The 17,271-nt window shown below is 40.9% G+C and overlaps 2 protein-coding genes across 3 annotated transcripts; both read right to left on the bottom strand.

Annotated features, from left to right (window-relative positions):
• Positions 1 to 400: 400 nt before the first annotated feature.
• On the bottom strand, positions 401 to 7,184 carry asb11 (ankyrin repeat and SOCS box containing 11). The gene is made up of 7 exons (XM_040005864.1): positions 6,569 to 7,184; positions 4,340 to 4,419; positions 4,139 to 4,246; positions 2,652 to 2,802; positions 2,436 to 2,570; positions 1,325 to 1,513; positions 401 to 1,104 (listed from the first exon to the last, which is right to left on the bottom strand). The coding sequence occupies exons 1-7, from the start codon at positions 6,663 to 6,665 to the stop codon at positions 980 to 982; spliced, it is 885 nt and encodes a 294-aa protein (XP_039861798.1). The 5' UTR covers positions 6,666 to 7,184; the 3' UTR covers positions 401 to 979.
• Positions 7,185 to 7,462: 278 nt separating this feature from the next.
• piga (phosphatidylinositol glycan anchor biosynthesis, class A) lies at positions 7,463 to 17,066 on the bottom strand. Of its 2 annotated transcripts, none has more exons than XM_040005859.1 (7): positions 16,934 to 17,066; positions 15,249 to 15,731; positions 14,902 to 15,172; positions 12,582 to 12,714; positions 12,110 to 12,242; positions 9,048 to 9,254; positions 7,463 to 8,032 (listed from the first exon to the last, which is right to left on the bottom strand). In XM_040005859.1, the coding sequence occupies exons 2-7, from the start codon at positions 15,693 to 15,695 to the stop codon at positions 7,790 to 7,792; spliced, it is 1,434 nt and encodes a 477-aa protein (XP_039861793.1). In that variant the 5' UTR covers positions 15,696 to 15,731; positions 16,934 to 17,066; the 3' UTR covers positions 7,463 to 7,789. The 2 variants fall into 2 exon arrangements, with proteins under 2 accessions (XP_039861793.1, XP_039861794.1); XM_040005860.1 differs by lacking the exon at positions 16,934 to 17,066 and adding an exon at positions 16,559 to 16,927.
• Between the last annotated feature and the right edge of the window lie 205 nt (positions 17,067 to 17,271).

Here is a 17,271-nt window from a genome sequence, read left to right as displayed (position 1 = left end):
GATCGCAATCCAGCAGAGCACCTATGGGATGTGGTGTAACGCAAGACTTATGTCATGGATGCGCAGTCGACGAATCAGCAGCAGCTGTGTGATGCTGTCATATCAACACTGACCAAACTGTATGAGGAATGTTTCAGGCGCCTTTTTGAATCAGCATCACGAAGAATTAAAGCAGTTATAAAGCATCCTGTGAGGTGCTCAGAAACCCTCAGTCTTACTCTGTGTGATGTCAGAGAGATGATGTGTGATGGCCACCTCGGCCCGTGTACTAACGGCACTATGAAAGATTCCACAAATAAAAACACAGAAATGTGAACAAAACAGGCCACATTCAAAGTTTACACAACCATTAGAAACATTTATGAGAAAAAGAATTTTAACATAAGATTTGGTTTGTTTGTTTTTTTTTCCCCCCAAACTTGCCACCTGCATTACCCAGAATGCAACTCTCTAACATTAGTGGTGTGAATTCTCCTGTGTTGTACTCATAGGCACACAGTCTGTGGTTGCTACAAAGCTACAAAAAGGTCTGATCTGCAGTTTTCACCCCCAGCTGATGCTTATTCAAATGACATCCACAAAGCTTCCTGTGGAGCTAGTTTTTATACAACTTATTTTTAATATATGCACAAGTACTCCCAAACATAAAAGACTTTGATGTGTAAAATTGGCGATGTTCAACTTTAAAAACATTTTGGAATCATGTAAAATTCATGAGCGCTTAAAAGAAAGTACAAAAATACAAAAACCTGACACATAAAGTCCCTGCAGGATGAACAGAGCTTATCCTGAAGCGTCCCTCCCTTGTATCCAAAAGATTTCATTGAGCAGTTCTCAGAAAGCTGTTATTATAATACTAAAAGCATCTGAATTATGAAGCTATGGATGAAAACTCTCTGAATGTGGACGCCTTTTATCCTTTCTTCTTGAATGGCGAAGCAAAAAAAAAAAAAAAAAAGCAAAGCAAGGCAGAGATGTGTCATTGGTAGAGGAGGAAGTCCTTGATACTGTGAGGGACAAAGAGGCTCGAGGCCCTGTGCAGACGACTCTTTCCGAGACTTCGACGAATACGTAAGCGACAGAGCTGAGACAGAGAGCAGGGACCTGGGAACAGGAGGCAGATCACAGCTGTTAATAAAAGGAAGTGAGGGTCCTCTATGTAAGTGCAAAAAGGTCAAAGGTCAAGGTCAACGTCAAAGTTATTTATATAGGACATTTCCAGACAGACGATGCTCAAAGTGCTTAACAATATAAAAATACCATTAAAAAGAAACAATGTAAAACAATAATAACAATATGAAACAATGACAGGACAATAACACACCTCTGCTCAGCAGTGCAGCTCTCACTGAGCTGTTTGGCTTTGACAGATCAAGAGGAGTCTTCGCCTCGGCGTTCCTGCGACACCCATCAGCTCCAAAGTCCAGGAGAAGATGCACAACGTCAGCTCCTCCCCCCAAAACTGCAGCATGCAGAGGACTGTCCGGCCCGCATCCGATCTGAACATCTGCTCCTGCTCAAACATGCAAACAGAGTTCAACACCTAACAGCACGCAAATCACACAATTCTGATTAAAACCCATCCGTGTGTTGTAAGTGATTTATTGTTAAAGCAGCACGTTGTTATATATTAGCTACTAATAAAAAAACTTTTCAAAAATAAATCCAAAGCACAGCTCTGAATAGTTTTGAGACTGGCTGTCACGTCTGACAGGTTGGATTGATTAGAAAAGCTTTTAAACGTGTGCTGATGTGAACTGTGACACCGAGTTTCTGCTTCGATGGAAAGCGAAAGAGAGAAACTGCAGAGCGTGCCACTAAAAGTAACTCAGAGCCCAGCAGGCACAAAAAATGTCAGCTGTATTTAAATATTATATGGCTGGAACGAACGGTTCCGTCCTCTGTTGGTTCACCTTTGCTCAGCGATTATCGTTTCAAACGTGCAAAATCCAAGACAGACGTGTTAAATGTCAACTGACACCTTCAAGTGCCTCAGTTTGTCTGATAAGCAGAGCCAAACTCGAAGATATGCAGTCTAGTTTGAGCATTTAAGTCCCAAAGATGAAAGGCGGCACAGAAGAAAAGCTTCACAACTAAGTTATGTCAAAGGAAGAAATCGTTTGAGAAAACACTAAATGAAATAATTAACTAATCATTGCACCTCTGACTCAGTTTAAGAATCAAGAAGTTGTTTTTTTTAATCTGATTCTTTCTTTCTTTTACAACTGTATACAGCGAATAAAAGAGCTGTTACTGTGTTTGCTGAAACAACTGTTTGATAGACTGGTTTGTGTAATTAAAAGAGTGGAGTTTTTCATTAAAAAAAACAACTTCAGACTATTATACAGACTGGGCCTTGAAGTGCCTTAATTTTCATGACTGAAACAAACAAAAAGCAAAAGGTGTGACTGGTGATTATTCCTGATTTATATTACCTGAATACAGTAGCACCTCTACGCAGGCTGCAGCCCGGGCCATGCAGGCAGAGTAGAGCGGCGTCCCAACGTCAGGCAGCTCCAGATCAATCTGAGCTCCACGGGCCAGCAGCAGCTCCAGGCACTCTCTGTGATCTGGAGGAGAAGATGACAAATGCTGACATGTAGTCCACATTCATAACCAGAAATTTCTTGTAAATGGATACCTTTGTGTACCTTTCTTGGCAGCCTCATGGATTGGAGATGCCAGCTGGTAGGTGGTGTGGATGGAGGCACTGTGCTGCAGGATGAGCTTGAGGCAGGCAGCGCTCCCGCTGCTGCAGGAATTGAAGAGAGGTGTGGCGCCATCTGTTGACACTGCCATTGCCTTGAGAATGATGTTTGTGAGGAAATGCATCCAAAAGAACGGAGTGTACCTCATTTATTTATTCATGCATGTGACACAAACATACACAAATGCTCAAACAGAGCAAACACACGAGACAACCAACAACTGAAGGCCTCTTTGCATGCAGATTTCAGCTCTGACCTTTCTCCAGTAAAATCTAAACTCTTCAGCAACAACACCAGATGTGGTTTAAAACGTGTGAAAACAAAAATCTGTGTTAAAGCGGGAGAATCTGTGAGTTCGCAAATGAGCTCAGCTCTTTTTGAACTGCACAATTTCAGGCATCCTGTAGTGAAATTTACAGGAAAGTGAGTACGATGCTCAAACCAATCAAATCAAGCAACTGAGGTGCAGATTTTTTCAGCTGTAAATTAATTGGTTTACCAAAATAACTGCATTAACTATTTAAAAATTACAGCCATTTTTATAACATCCATCCATCCATGAGGTTATTGGGGCACTTACACATAAGCCCTCACTAATATTCTGATTATTTAGCTGGACAAGCTAATATAATTTTAAATATAGGGGTTGTTTTTAATACATGAAGGCCTAAAGTCCATTTGCTGGGTTTGCTCTCTTGTGACACAAGCCAAAGTCTTTTATATCAACTTAACAATGATAAAAACGAATTGTTAGATTCCCCCCACCCCCCCAGTGTTTTATTAGTGTATGTGAAGTTTAGGATTGAGTTTCAATCCATCAAATACTTTTCAAACCAAAAGTGAAGGGATCCACTTTCATGTATGATCAAAGCAATGAGACGGTACATAAATTCTTATCACTAAATACAAAATATCAGATAAAGTAATTCATCTTATGAATGCAAAAATAATCTTTATTTGGAAAAAAGACTTTAAATGCCTGCATTCCAACCCAAATGCTCTTAATTTAATATATATTTTTTTTTAAATGTAGCCTTTTCTGTAACCTCTTTAGGGTGCATCTGTACATAATTTCAAAGTTTTGAGGTTCTGAAACGTGTTTGAGACCATGCTAGCACAACAAAGGAGGGTTTACGATATGACGTTCTTATACTTCTGTGGGTTTTTCCTTTTGATGAAACCTTAATGCTAGACAAGTTAAACAGAATCATTTTCCAAGTCTTTGTTTGTCTAAGAAAGAAATACCAAGAGTGAGCGATGACCTAATTATCTCACGTCACATAAATCAAATGTATGCCTGGCCTCACATTTGTTTTGGACAATAGCCAAATGATCTATAATCTCCATCAGGCATCAAGTTCAAAAAGGATAAGCAAAATAAAACTTGTGGGTTTCTTTGATGACAGAAAAATGTATCTGTTCCTTCTTACATTTGCTCCATTATCCAGAAGAAACTTGGCACAAGCGTAACGACCCCCGAGGCAAGCCTCGTGGAGCGGCGTGACCCCGTCCATGGTGACTGTGTCAACATGGAAGCCCTGCAGGGAGAGATCAGAGGGTTTTCATTTGACTTCTTTTCAAGAAGTTGTAAACTTTAAGTACTCGACGTACAAATCAAGATTTAAGATTACCTGAGCGATAAGGGCCCTGAGGTGGAGGAGTCTGCCCTGAAAGGCCGCTTCATGGAGCGGAGTTCTGTCAGACCAGAAGTCTGAGACACAGAGAATCAAATTAGTTATGTTTCCACATTCAGAAAGCACAAAGACCAAGACCACTGTAACCTCATCCACATACATACACACTTCTGGCAGGGCTGGACTGGGACAAAAAAATCAGCCCAGGCATTTTGACTAGAGACCGGCCCACCAGGTATTATAGGAAAAACCATAAAGCCTTTGAATGAAAACAAACGTTGTTGTGACAGTGATGTACAGTCTTGTTGGTATATATGTATCAATCTAATAAACTTAAACCTACACCATCCTCCCTATTCTGGTATTCTAAGCAGTACTTAGCCGAAACCCAAAGACTGCTTGGTTGAGTTAACTTCCTGAACTATCTACAACATATGGTGGAAACCTGAAATTAAGACAGAGAAGACTAGAGGTGAGACATGAGACTGAATATTAAAAATAATAAATGACAGATTTAGTGATATTTTCATAAACTATTTATTTACCACATCAATAAACAGCATGGCAGGGCAAAATATTCTTTCTAACATGGCAACCTTTTAAAAGTGAAAGGAGACAAAGACAGGTGAGAAAGAATAAAACTTAACTGACTTTTTGATGCCATTTTACACAAAGTACTAGTACAGTATCTAGAAAATGTGGGAAAATACTGGTATCATGTACAGTACTTTCTTCTGAGGAAATTATGTTGGGACCCTGAAAAAAAAAAAAAAACTTACTACGTACAATAATGGATTTCTATAAATTTGACATCAGATGAAAACTTTGGTTGTAAGATTCGGATAATTATTTGTTAAAAGCTAGAAATTTTAAATGAGAATAACAAAGAAAAGTATTTCTTTGTGCCCCCCTTTCCCTGTTAATGCCCTACCTGGCCCCATGGCAAAAGCCCCTGCACAGTTACCAGCTGTCAGCTACATAGAAAAGGATCCTGGTGTAAGTTGTCTCTCAGAAACCGTTCATAGCTTTCCTTCAACCCATTCATGTCACCTAAAAGGTAAACCTGTTTCTCCATCACCTGTTCAGCTCTGATGATTCAGTAAGGACATCTCCTGGTTTCATCTTCATGTTTCCCTCTCACCAGATAACCAAACCGATATCATGACCAGCAGCTTTTACAGCTGTGGCTCCAACAAACATCAGCTGATACTAGAAAGTAATATTAAATAAATTCTAACAACAGCTGATCAAGTTTAAAGGCGCTTCTGCTGTTTAACGCGACCCCCGCTAGTTTCCTCTTTCTGGCGCAAAGCGGGAGATAAACAAGCAAGGGAGACGGGACTTGTGGCAGAAACGCAGATCAGCTGATCATTGATCAGTTTCATGATTGAAGTAGCAGCAGGAGAGGGAGGGGGGAGAATGAGAGAAGAAGAGGCGGCTGAGAGCGTAAAGACGCAGAATAACTCCAGCTTTGTGTCTTTTTTTATTGTAGCTGAAGTACAGACAAATCGCGTTTATTTTCAGCTCAATACAAAACGTGTAATATTAACTCTGAATACCAGAGGATTCCGTTTTTACAGGACGGTAGGTAACTCTACTAACTAACCTTGAATAAAATAAAGTTCACCAGTAACATCATAGCACCCACCCAACTGTATAGAAACTCCGTCATGCTAGCTAGTACACAGTACGAGTTATCGTCACTTACTGTAAAAGTTAGCACAACAAAAATAAACTGCACCTAAACTTGGTTTACATCTGACCCAGACAGACTGCAGGTCATAACTTCTTACCTGAAGCTCATTTCACCTGACAGTCACCGGCGGCCGCCTTGGGTCTCTCCACCTCCGCCTCCCCTTCCCCCATTCACCTGCTGGCCTCCACCACTTGCTAATTTTACTGAATCTGTGAAAGCTCCACCATAGCCACTACCAAACAATTGAGTTATTTTTACACGTCTGCCAGCATCTATCCAATCCGCCACCTGTCACTGTTTACACGGTTAGGGGGGGGGAAAGACAACAAAACATCGGCCCATTTAAACCAAAAATTACCATCGGCCCACCTGGACTGCCGACTTCTGGTTTCTCAACATGACCCCCAACCCTAAAATGCTAAACCGGTTTCATCCCAGATTTTATTGTCTACAGCAGCATCAGACTTCACATGGAAAGCTTTTAGGCCTGAAACACTGATGCAAAAAAAATATCCAAACATTAAACTCACCAGCCATCAGCGAGTTACACACCAACCTTCCGTAGATGGACAAAGGCCTCTCCCAAGGTTGCGACCACAGGGAAACGTCTGTTTGCACAGCAGCCATGATGAAAATGAAACAGCAGCAGATTCCTTCACCTCCTTCACCCAGCCAGATACACAAACCTGAATCCGGCCTTCCTCACTCTCTTATCTGGGCCCTTGGTCACCTCCCCCACATTACCACCTTCCACCCACTCTCACCCCAGTGCATGGCCAGAGTTAACGGTATATGCATTACATTACAATAGCTGCTAGAATGATCCTGAGGTGTCTTCAACAAAGCACTTAAAGACACACAGACCAGGACAAGCCCCATAAGACCCTTAAATATATTACTGCCACATGAACTAAATGAAATGCCTTAAACTAACAAAAAAAGTCCCTAGCTCCAACAGAAACATGTTGTCTTAACATTGAACACATGCTGAACTTCTTGATATGATGTTTGTTTCTGTCTTGCAAATCCCCGTCGCTGACCCTGAAAAGCGACACCTCTTTATCAGCTCCTTTTTCACAAGTGTGATTTTTTTTTGGCACTCTTCCTTACAATCAGATTCATCTACAAAAGAAATATTTGTTTGATGCCTCTCCAGGATCTGCAAAAATTACATGTGAGAACATAGCACATACCATATATATTAGAAAGTACACTTTGGTTCCCACGTTGAGTTTTCTGAAAGTTTACTTATCATTTGAAGAAAAGAAAAAAAAAAAAAAAAAAAAGCTCGCAGGTTTCAAAGGAGCGGCAATCACGAAAGCTACTTTTAGACGCTTCCTCATTCACAAAGGTACCGCAGCAGGTAGGAGCGTGTACACCGCTGCACTACGGCATTCATGATAAACAAACATGCTCTGACACACTTCACAAAACAACTTTGAGGTCTCTCGATAAGTTACAGTAGCTTTGTTTCCCTGTGAGCTTACAAGCAGCCAGCCCTTTACCCTCTCTGTTCAATGTCATCTTTACATTTTCAAAAAGTGCTTATAAATTCTCAAGGTGTGCAACAAATTCCAGTTATTTAAAAAAGTCTCTTCCACCAACTCCCTTTTGGTGAGTAAATGTAAACAAAATGTTAGCCCGCACCATGAAGATCACATAGGTAACTTATATAAGCAGTTTGAAGAGAGGCAGAGGTGCTGAGAGGTCACTGTCATCAACTTTCTGTTTCTGTTGCTCTCTGTGGCACATCAGGAGTAAGCCTCATTTTTATGGCTCTTTTCCTGTCTCCACTGTCGCTGAGGGCCTGTGGCATCGACGGCGAGATCCATGACCCCATCAGGCATCAGCCACTGCAGGAGCAGCAGGAAGAGGAAGTCCAGCACGGCCACAAATGCAAAGATGGAGCCAGCGACGGGGCCGCAGTGAGCCCTCAGCCTCCGTAACCGTCTGTCCAGGGGAAGAACTTCCTCTCCGACCACCCTGTCGTACACCTGACAGGGAAAAAACACATTAATCACCTGAATGTCCTTCAGTAGTTAAACATGTAAAAACCACCACCTAGACATAAACTGGAATACATTTTTTAGGATTGGATTTGTTTTAGAAATTCTAAATACTGAAATAGACTTTTGTTGTTGTTGTTTTGCTGTGTTTATTTTTTAAAAATGCTGGGAAAGAAGAAGAAAAAATGGCTGATTACAGAAACTTCTGTATGTTAAAAACATTTCTGGCTATTTGAATACAAGTTTTGAGAGTTCACAGGGTGTACCTGAATGTGCCGCGATGTTTCACAGGCCGGGCTCTGCTTACAAACTGACATTGACTTCAGAGTGCACTTTAACACACTGCTAGCTTATTTTTTTTAAAGGTATGCCATTGTTTAACAGAGCCATGGAGCAATGCCAAGCACTTAGAAAATACCAAAAAACAAAACACAACTGTCATGCTGTCGAGCTTGAGAAAGAGAGAGAGTTTCATACAGGAATTTGCATACAGCAGAGGTTTTCCTGTACCTTTCAAGAGCATATTTGGTAGCGTAGTTGCACCGGCACAAAAATAACCATAAGAAATAATGAATGAGCAAAGCTCGTCTCCAGGTTAGATGTGTTTGAGCATGTTGTACAATTAAAGAAAAAAAGGACACTCAAGATAAATTTAATGTGCCTCAGCTTTTTATCTCTTACCTCACAAGTTTCTAAGCATGATGCAAGAGAGAGAGTTTTTTGGAAATCAGATACTGTGGGAAATGTTTAGAGAAAACATGTTTACGCAAAGTCTGGTAATCTGGACGCCTTATCTGATGGTGCATCGTCCAATGAGTTATCTGATCAAGATTCAGAGTAGTTGCTGTTTTCAATTTATGAAAATGTCCTTGTGATGAAAGGGCACACCTGTGTCTTTTATTTTCCACAATAAAATGTTATGCTTTGATAGCATTTTCTTCAAAAATGTAAAACAAGCTGTTACATGCACACGGTCCAGTGTGGGTGTCTTTGGGGAACCTACTTTCTCGGTCCTCTCCGCAACATTCCTCCAGGTGTAGAGGTTTCGCACACGCACGTGATTGGAAGCAGGCGACGGGACGTTGCCCGATCGTTGCCGAGCGATGACCGCTTCCAGACCGGCGCACAATGAACGGACGGTGGGTTCACACAGGGTAATCAAACCCTCAGGTAACACCTCTGGAATGCCTCCCACACGAGTGCTAACCACCTAAGAAAACAGAGACAAAAAACAGATGCTGACAAACAAATACACACGCGCAAAAAAGAGAGAACAGAAAAACAGAAGTTTTCCTGAAGTATAAAATATGTCATGGAATGATTATTAGCAAAATTCCACTGTGTGTGTTTGGCCTCAAGCTAAAACTAGCACCACAGCTCTGTGGACACCTGAAAAAGGAAGCTCTGCTGTACCTGGAACTTCAAACAGTGATGTCAGGGTGTACCCACTTTCATATCACTATGGTAACTGTGACAATTTCAATCAAAGATGTACAAAGTTATAAAGATTAGGAGTCATGGAAAAGGAAATGCTAGCCACTTTATTAGGCACACCTGTTCAGCTGCGTGTTATAGCAAATATCTGATCAGCCAAAAAGAGGAAAATATTCCATGCTCTGGAGTTCTCTGGGAGAAAATGCCTTGTTGATGTCAGAGGTCAGAGAACCTCTATCCTGCCTTGCATCAACAGTGCAGACTAATGTCGGGGTATTTTCTTGGCACACTTCAGGCCCCTGAGGACCAGCTGAGCACTGATCTTAACTGAGTACTGTTGGTAATCATGTCAATTACTTCATGACCACAGCATGCCCACCTTATCATGGGTGCTTCCAGTAGGATAACACACAGTATCACAAAGCTCAAATCATCTCGAACTGGTTTCTTGAACATCACAATTAACTCAAGTGGACTGAGCTTTGAGATTTGAAGGAAAGGGAGGTTCCCATTGTGGATGTCCAGCTGTGTGATGCTATCATGACAGCTGCACGTCCACCATCCATTTCTGTGCCATGAAGAAATTAGGCAGTTCTGAAGGCAAAACAGTGTCTAACCCTGTACCTGCGAGGTGTACCTAATAAAGTGTCTGGTAAGTTTATATGACAGCAATCAACATCCAAAAGCTTCCCAAATAAACTCCACTTTACTGGAATATTACTAACAAAATAAAGTTAGAGTAAAGAATTCCATGTTTACAAACTGAATTGTCTTTAAAAACATTTTTATTGATAGATTAATTATTGATTGAGCTCAAGGTGTTAAAGATAAATGTGTATATAGGTATTTTTGTAAATATACACATCCAACAGCATTCACACTTTACACCATAGGTGTCAAACTCTGGCCCGCGGGCCAAATTTGGCCCGCAGCCTAATTACATTTGGCCCGCGAAGCCATACCAAATTACTATCAGAGATGGCCTTCTGGTATTATACAGCTAATATATATATATTGTTTAGTATTAAGCTTTGCTTGTTCCATATTCAGTTTTTCAGCAAAACGTGTTTGAGCCCATAAGAAAAGATTCATTCTTATATCTGGAGGAATAAATATATTTCAATAAATATTAACGTTAGCCCGCGACTTTGTTCCAGTTTTGAATTTTGGCCCACTGTGTATTTGAGTTTGACACCCCTGCTTTACACTATAAGTTGCTGCATTGTGCTTGTCTCCTTTCTTGCCCTGTGTTATGGCACAGTTCAACTTATGTTCAACTTTATGTCCAACCTACGTGTCCCAATAAATCACAGATAAAGAGTGGTTACTCAATGCGTCTTCCCATAAGCAATTATTTTTTGTATAATCTCTGTACGCATATCTGTGTAAGAATCTGCAGAAAAGGGTATAACTCATCATACAGTCTGACTAAGAAAGTAAGAAGAAATTACGTTATTAAATGCCACCTGCGTGTGTTTCCCCGTTTTTTTCCCCATAGTTATGAAACCTGAGGATTCCCTCTAGTAGGAAAGAATAACAAACGGGCTTGTTTGTTAGCTCGAAGGCATTTTCATCCCAAAAGAAATTAAGCTCCCAATGTAATTTCTTTTGGAAATAACCTGGAGGTAAGAGGATTCTCTCATGGATTCTCAGGTTACTTTTTTCCATCTGTAGGTCTAACGTCACGAAATAACAAGAATGACATTTCCAGTTTCTGTTCCTCCAGCGATAAACCACATTAAGTTCCACTGTGATGCGGTTAGCTGCTGTCTGGCATTTGCCGCTCTTACATAAAGGTCTATCCTCCCTTTCCCACGTCTCCCTCATGTACTTCTTTTTTTTTAAAGCAGCGGTATGAGATGAGCTGCACATGCCCACGGCGAATCTGCCACAAGAACACTTCAGCATCTTCAACTGAGTTGTGCCGGCTCCGCTTGGCCGAATGGGCTTTCACAGAGCTGCTTCTGTGATCTGAAAGTGCCTCGTCTTGATAAAGTCTAATTTTTATTATTACATTATTATATATTCTACAAAAAACTAAAAGTTTATCTGCATTTTTTTGCTTAGATTTGTGACATGAACTGAGCTTAAGGTCTAAAGATTCAGTGTTAGATCTGTCGCCCCTCGGATGACTACTGGGGGCAACTTAGGTCACATATTGGCCTGTTTCCAATAAAATGACTGGCTGTGCATCAGAAGATGTCATTATCTTAAGAGATTGGCACGCTAAATGGTAAGTAAACGAGATGTTAAAATCGATACTATGATAAAGCTAGAGGGAAATATTGCACCATGTAATGACAAGCATGTACAAGTTTACCCCCACAATCTAATAACATCATGTAGCTAATCTGGTTAAACCATCCTTCAGGTTGTGGCATGTTTGTAGCAGCAAGATGTGCCCTCTCCCATTTGTATTAAAGAAATATTCTCAAATGTTTGGTGTGTTTATCTCAAAAAAGCTGTTTCACTTAAAGTGAAATAAGGAAATCCTGACACCGAGAGTCACTGCTACCGGACTTCATATCATTGACCTTGTGTATCAATGACAGATCTGTCAGACAGCAGCTAACCCCATCACAGTGGAACTTAACGTGGTTTATGGCTGGAGGAACAGAAACTGCAGCAAACCTGCAGTCCACAGCTGGCTCCTTCCACAATGGCCATGCAGAACGCTTCAGTGAGCGACGTGTTGAGGAAGATGTGGCCTTGAACCAAAACCCCACGCACATCTTTGTGCTCCAGAGCGCCCAGCAGACGTACCCTGTGCAGATCAAAACACAGTGGTAGCACCTTTACTCAGGAACCCAGTGACTGACCCTGGGTTTATCTACTAATCTACAATCATTTCCAGGTGTTGAATAAACGTAAAGGAAACACAAAACAATGGCAGTAAATTCCAGTTAATTAAATTCTATAACAGTGTTGGTTCTTTAATATACTACAGAAAGTTTCTTTATATGAGATTTGCTCCTGTGGTAAGAAAAGTAAACTAAAGCTGTAATACAGACACGATTTAATATACAAATACTTAGACATGCTTTAATAGATCCTGAAAGATGCCGACATCATTATCTCAGGAAATAAGTGCATCCAGCAGTACCTGTCATGTAGTTGGTATTTCTCCCTCACTTCCTCCAGAACAATTCTCTTTGGTCCCTCTCCGCCAATCAGGAAGTGGAGGTAAGGATGTTTGAGACAAAGCTCCGGGATTATTCCACCAAGAAGATCAATTCCTGCAAAGAAGGAAAGAAAGTGAAGACTTCCTTCCACTATTAGAGTGATGCAGTTCTCTACTGAGGTTCATATGGAAAGCAAAGGCAATGGCTATTTTAGTTACATAGTACATTTCATTACATGTAACCTTGAGGTTCTTAACATAGAAGGTAAATACATCAAAATAAGAGTAAGTCTATAATGTCTTAAGACAGTGAAAACAACAAACTTTACAAAGAGATAAAGTCCAAATTTCTCACACACACACACACACACACACACACACACACACACACACACACACACACACACACACACACACACACACACACACACAATAAGCCCGTGCTTTTGTTTGTCGGCACAGATGCAAGCCATCTTGGGTCAGCAGGCACCTTGTTCCAAAGAACACATCTACAGTAACGGTAAGTTTTCTTGGCATGCTTTGATCTTCTTCTGAGAACAGTTAAAAGATCTACGCCTGATAACCTGAGAGGTCTAGGTGTAGTGTAACTTATTGCACTGGGAGGCCAAACCAGTGTGAGTTTTATGAACCAATAAAAGGATTTTTCAGGTAATTCTGCATTAAAATTGGATGCAGTTGTTCACATTAACCCAAACAACCATCTGCCTCACTCATGCCGCTCCGGAACAACAAATTCTTCCCTGATGACGGGACTGTGTTTAGTCTCTCTGCCCCTACCCTTGAAGGACACATGCGTCGGCTGAGGACTGTTGACTTTTGCTTAAGCGGGTGAACACAGGATACACACACACACACGTACACTGACACAGATGTACACTCATTACCCTACACCATTCCAGACACCCCAGATGCTTGCTACCCACCTGATGTAGACAGCAGGTCTGTCCAGCGACTGCAGGACAAGACGACTGCTGTCTGCACCGGATCATTCCTTACCTCATACCCTCCCCCCGTTGCATGTCACATCGTTTTACATGGTGTAAGATGTGAATATTCATGTGCCTTTTTGTGCTGAGGTGGGTTTTTTTTACTATCCTCAAACTGGTATCCAAGTTAGGGGCCCAGTTTGAGTAGAGCTCTTTTTTTTCTCCCCTTGTCCCTGACGTGTATACTTTCACTGTTTTCTTTTTGGCGCGGCCACATCTGCAGCCTGATTCTGATTCGTCTCTGTTCAGTTCTAAAACATTTTGAGAAATCCAGAAGTTAATGTCATCAACGAAGCTCACTGGTTTATGAACAGAAGTAAATGATAGGAGCAACTGTATCATCTATGCAAGACTGACAGGATGTATTATGATTTTTTATGAAAGTGCCAAGTGGGAGCACTAAGAATTAAAGAGTAATGGACCGAGAACTGATCCTTGAGGAACCCCACTTGAATTTTTATTTCTGTAGGTCTAAAACTATTAAGTGAAACAGAGATACATATACTGTGCCCTTTAAGCCCAGGTTTGATTGCACATTTTTCTTTCCAGGGATGCTTTTCCTGAACTAGCAGAGCTTCCAGCATGTTTTACAAATGACTGTTTCTCTCTCCTGCCCGTCTTCACACATAATAACAATGATTTTAACTAAAAATGTCAAATTTGGATCCTTCACCCATGAGAGCTGCTGACACTCATTTGCAGTCCAGTTCTTGTGTAATTTGGTACTCTTCCACTGACATTATTTTTGATAAGTTTTCAGTGAATGGTAGGTACATGGATCAGCTGAAGGTCCAGGTGCATCTCTCTCTTACTGTATCAGATCTGTTGGATTTTTTCCTGTTTCTTAAGCACATTACTTTCAGGTACTCTTCATCTGCTGTAGACAGATTTTTAAAGACTGTCACTTATTCTTTTGTCCTCCACTTCTCCAGTTTCCTCAAATATAAGGACACACTACACACCATACCAAGATATCCTAAGTTTTAAGCTACTTGAAAAATAAAGTTGGGTGGCTCCAAGGTTATTATCGTTAACGAAAACTAACGAAATAACGAAAACTAGAAGTGAAAAAACATTTTCGTTAACGGAAATAAAAATAAAAACAAAAAAAGGAAAACTAACTAAAACTGTAATGAGTGTTCACAAAACTAACTAAAATTAACTGAATTTATAGCAAAAATGTGTTTTTTACTTGTTTTAGGATGAGGGCCTGAACAAAGGACTGTGACCTATTCAGCATAGCACCTTGCTGCTTCAAGTAGATGCAACAGCGTCTAAAACAAATTTCTCAATACCTTTCCGATAGACGAGACGGCTGATGACAACAATTGTGATCCTGTCATCTTGTCGCTGGGAGGGGTCTGGTGTGAAGTCTGTAGGATCGACAGCGTTGGGAATAACGGACACTATCTCTGGGTCGAGTGCTGCGCGTAGAACTGTGTTCTCCTTACTTGTGTAGGACACACACACAATGTGGTTGGTGTCACACAGCGACACAGTCAGGAGCTTGTTGGTCAGGACAGAGCTGAGGTCAGCAAAGCCAAAGAGCGAGTGGTCAGTGAAAACCTGCAAATGACAAACACTCTTTAGCGATTTAAACAGCATCATGTTAGAAACACGGGAAATTACCTGAATCACCTACTGTGTTAAGACCCATGGTCTTAGCGTGGAACAATGCATCATGGGCCATGGCAGAAAAGGAGCTGTGTGCATGCACGACCGTGATGCGCTCCCTGACAAACACACAGCGCATCAGCGGGAGACTGTGGAAGCAGGTGGTGGCTGTGGACTGGTTGTACATCACTTGCAGGGGCAGGTAGTATACCTTCAGGCCATTGGTCAGGTACCGGACACCCTTCCTCCTGCCGTAGGCGTGAGTGACAATTACCACCTTGTGCCCCTTTTCAATCAGGCACTGGGAGAGTTGGTAAATGTGACTTTCTACTCCTCCCATGTTTGGATAGAAAAAGTCAGACACCATGCAGATGTTGTGCTTCCTGCTGTGGACCCTGGCAGCCTGTGCAGAAACTCCAGAGTTTCTCTGAGATGAAGGGTTATTCCCTGCTGCCACTTTCCGGCGCTGACCCATGGTATGCTTCTTGAGTGTCTCTGTACTTGATCAGTGCTGAAAGAAATAGTTAATAGTTAACAATAAGTATAATTCTAATGGATTATGTGTTGTATGGGTTTTGACTTTTGCTGCCATGATGCCAAGTCTTGGAAATGAGATTTGAATCTCAATGAGATTTTTACCTGGATAAATAAAGGATTAATAATTAAAAAAAATACTGGGGAAAAAAAAGAGGCTTCCCATCAGTGACTTTTTAAGCTAATCATTTTTCAAAGTAAATATATTTGACCTGAATCAGCTGAATTGTTGGTGAAAAAAAGTATTATAAAGTAATATATTAACAAAAAAAGGGCGATAGATATATTATTACATGAGCACCCAGATTCTCACTCAATGATACATGTGAAGGGCACCAGCGCCCTGTGACCTTGAATTGGATAAGTTGTTAAGAAAACGGATAGAGGGGTCAATTGATAATATATTTTTTTATAAGCATTCTATTGTATAGTCTACTGATATTTATAATTTTTTTTAAAAATCATGGTACGTTCAAAGCCTAAAGTAATATGGGCATTCTGACTGGTCGTGCCACAACACTGGTCTTTGACCTGCAAGTGTTGCTGTGGCTTTAACTTCTTGAGCTTTTATCCTCTTTTACCTGCACCTTGGAAACACTTGTAAGGGCAGAAAACTTTGCTGGGTCCACCTGTCCTGAAACGTGATTCCATTGTTTTTATTAGAAACACACAAAAATCTCACCACTACACGTCGACACCTCTCTGACAGTGTCAACAAAGCCGCACATTAAAACTTTGCAGCCGATTTGTAGCTGAGATGTTCAATTTTATTTAACATTTAAAAAGTAGGAATAAAGAAGAAACCTTTTGACCCTTTGTCATTGTCATTGTCATTGTCATCCAAAGTAACCTTTGCAGCGCAGTCTGAATAGGCTTGTATCCATATCATCACATACATGTTTGCACAGTGTGTGGAGGTTCGATATCAGCTCACAGACAACCCCAAACCGAGAGTACTGCCATGTCTATAAGTTCCCTACTTCTACCCATTAACACAAACCGAAACAAAACACTTGAACGGATTTGCTGATGTGAGGTAGCAAACTCCTCTAAGCTCCAGTGCATTTAGGCTTTACACTTGTTCGCATTATGTATAAACGTCATGGAGACAAACACCTCTTCGCATTTAACCTTAACAAGCATCGCAGCGAACCGCTTTCACAGTCCAACCTGCCTTACCGTGGGTGGAAAGTCAGTCTTTTTCCAGATTTGATTTCATTTCTACATGCTAGCCCCGAGCTAGCCACTTAGCTGCCTGTGTTACTTCCTGGTGTTTTCTACGTCACTGGGAACGTGGTAGCTGACGTATACTTCAAGGAAGTGAAACTATATGTGACATTTAAACTTTGAGGGGTTTTTTTTACAAGTAAAATAAAACCAAAGGTTAAGATTAGTTTTTCTTTCATACTCACTCGTTATAAACGTCTTTAAGTGCGAATGCTAAATCCAGAAATTATCACCATGCATGTTTTTTGTGCTTTGTTGCTGTTGTTGTTTTAATATTGTTAAAGTCACAC

This window comes from Simochromis diagramma, unplaced genomic scaffold (genome assembly GCF_900408965.1).
Source record: "Simochromis diagramma unplaced genomic scaffold, fSimDia1.1 OVJJ01000501.1, whole genome shotgun sequence".
In the NCBI taxonomy this organism is placed as follows: Eukaryota; Metazoa; Chordata; class Actinopteri; order Cichliformes; family Cichlidae; genus Simochromis; species Simochromis diagramma.
Note: the sequence above shows the minus strand (reverse complement) of the source record. Positions and strands in the feature narration are given on the sequence as shown.

Coding starts and splice junctions, on each gene's coding strand:
- asb11 (XM_040005864.1), bottom strand. CDS start 6,665: ATGGCTGCTGTGCAAACAGACGTTTCCCTGTGGTCGCAACCTTGGGAG. Junction 2,571..2,651: donor CCATGAGGCTGCCAAGAAAG/GTACACAAAGGT, acceptor CTTCTCCTCCAG/ATCACAGAGAGTGCCTGGAG. Junction 1,105..1,324: donor AGCTGCACTGCTGAGCAGAG/GTGTGTTATTGT, acceptor TCCTGTTCCCAG/GTCCCTGCTCTCTGTCTCAG.
- piga (XM_040005859.1), bottom strand. CDS start 15,695: ATGGGTCAGCGCCGGAAAGTGGCAGCAGGGAATAACCCTTCATCTCAG. Junction 15,173..15,248: donor AGACCATGGGTCTTAACACA/GTAGGTGATTCA, acceptor TGTCATTTGCAG/GTTTTCACTGACCACTCGCT. Junction 9,255..12,109: donor GAGCCAGCTGTGGACTGCAG/GTTTGCTGCAGT, acceptor CTGTTTTCTTAG/GTGGTTAGCACTCGTGTGGG.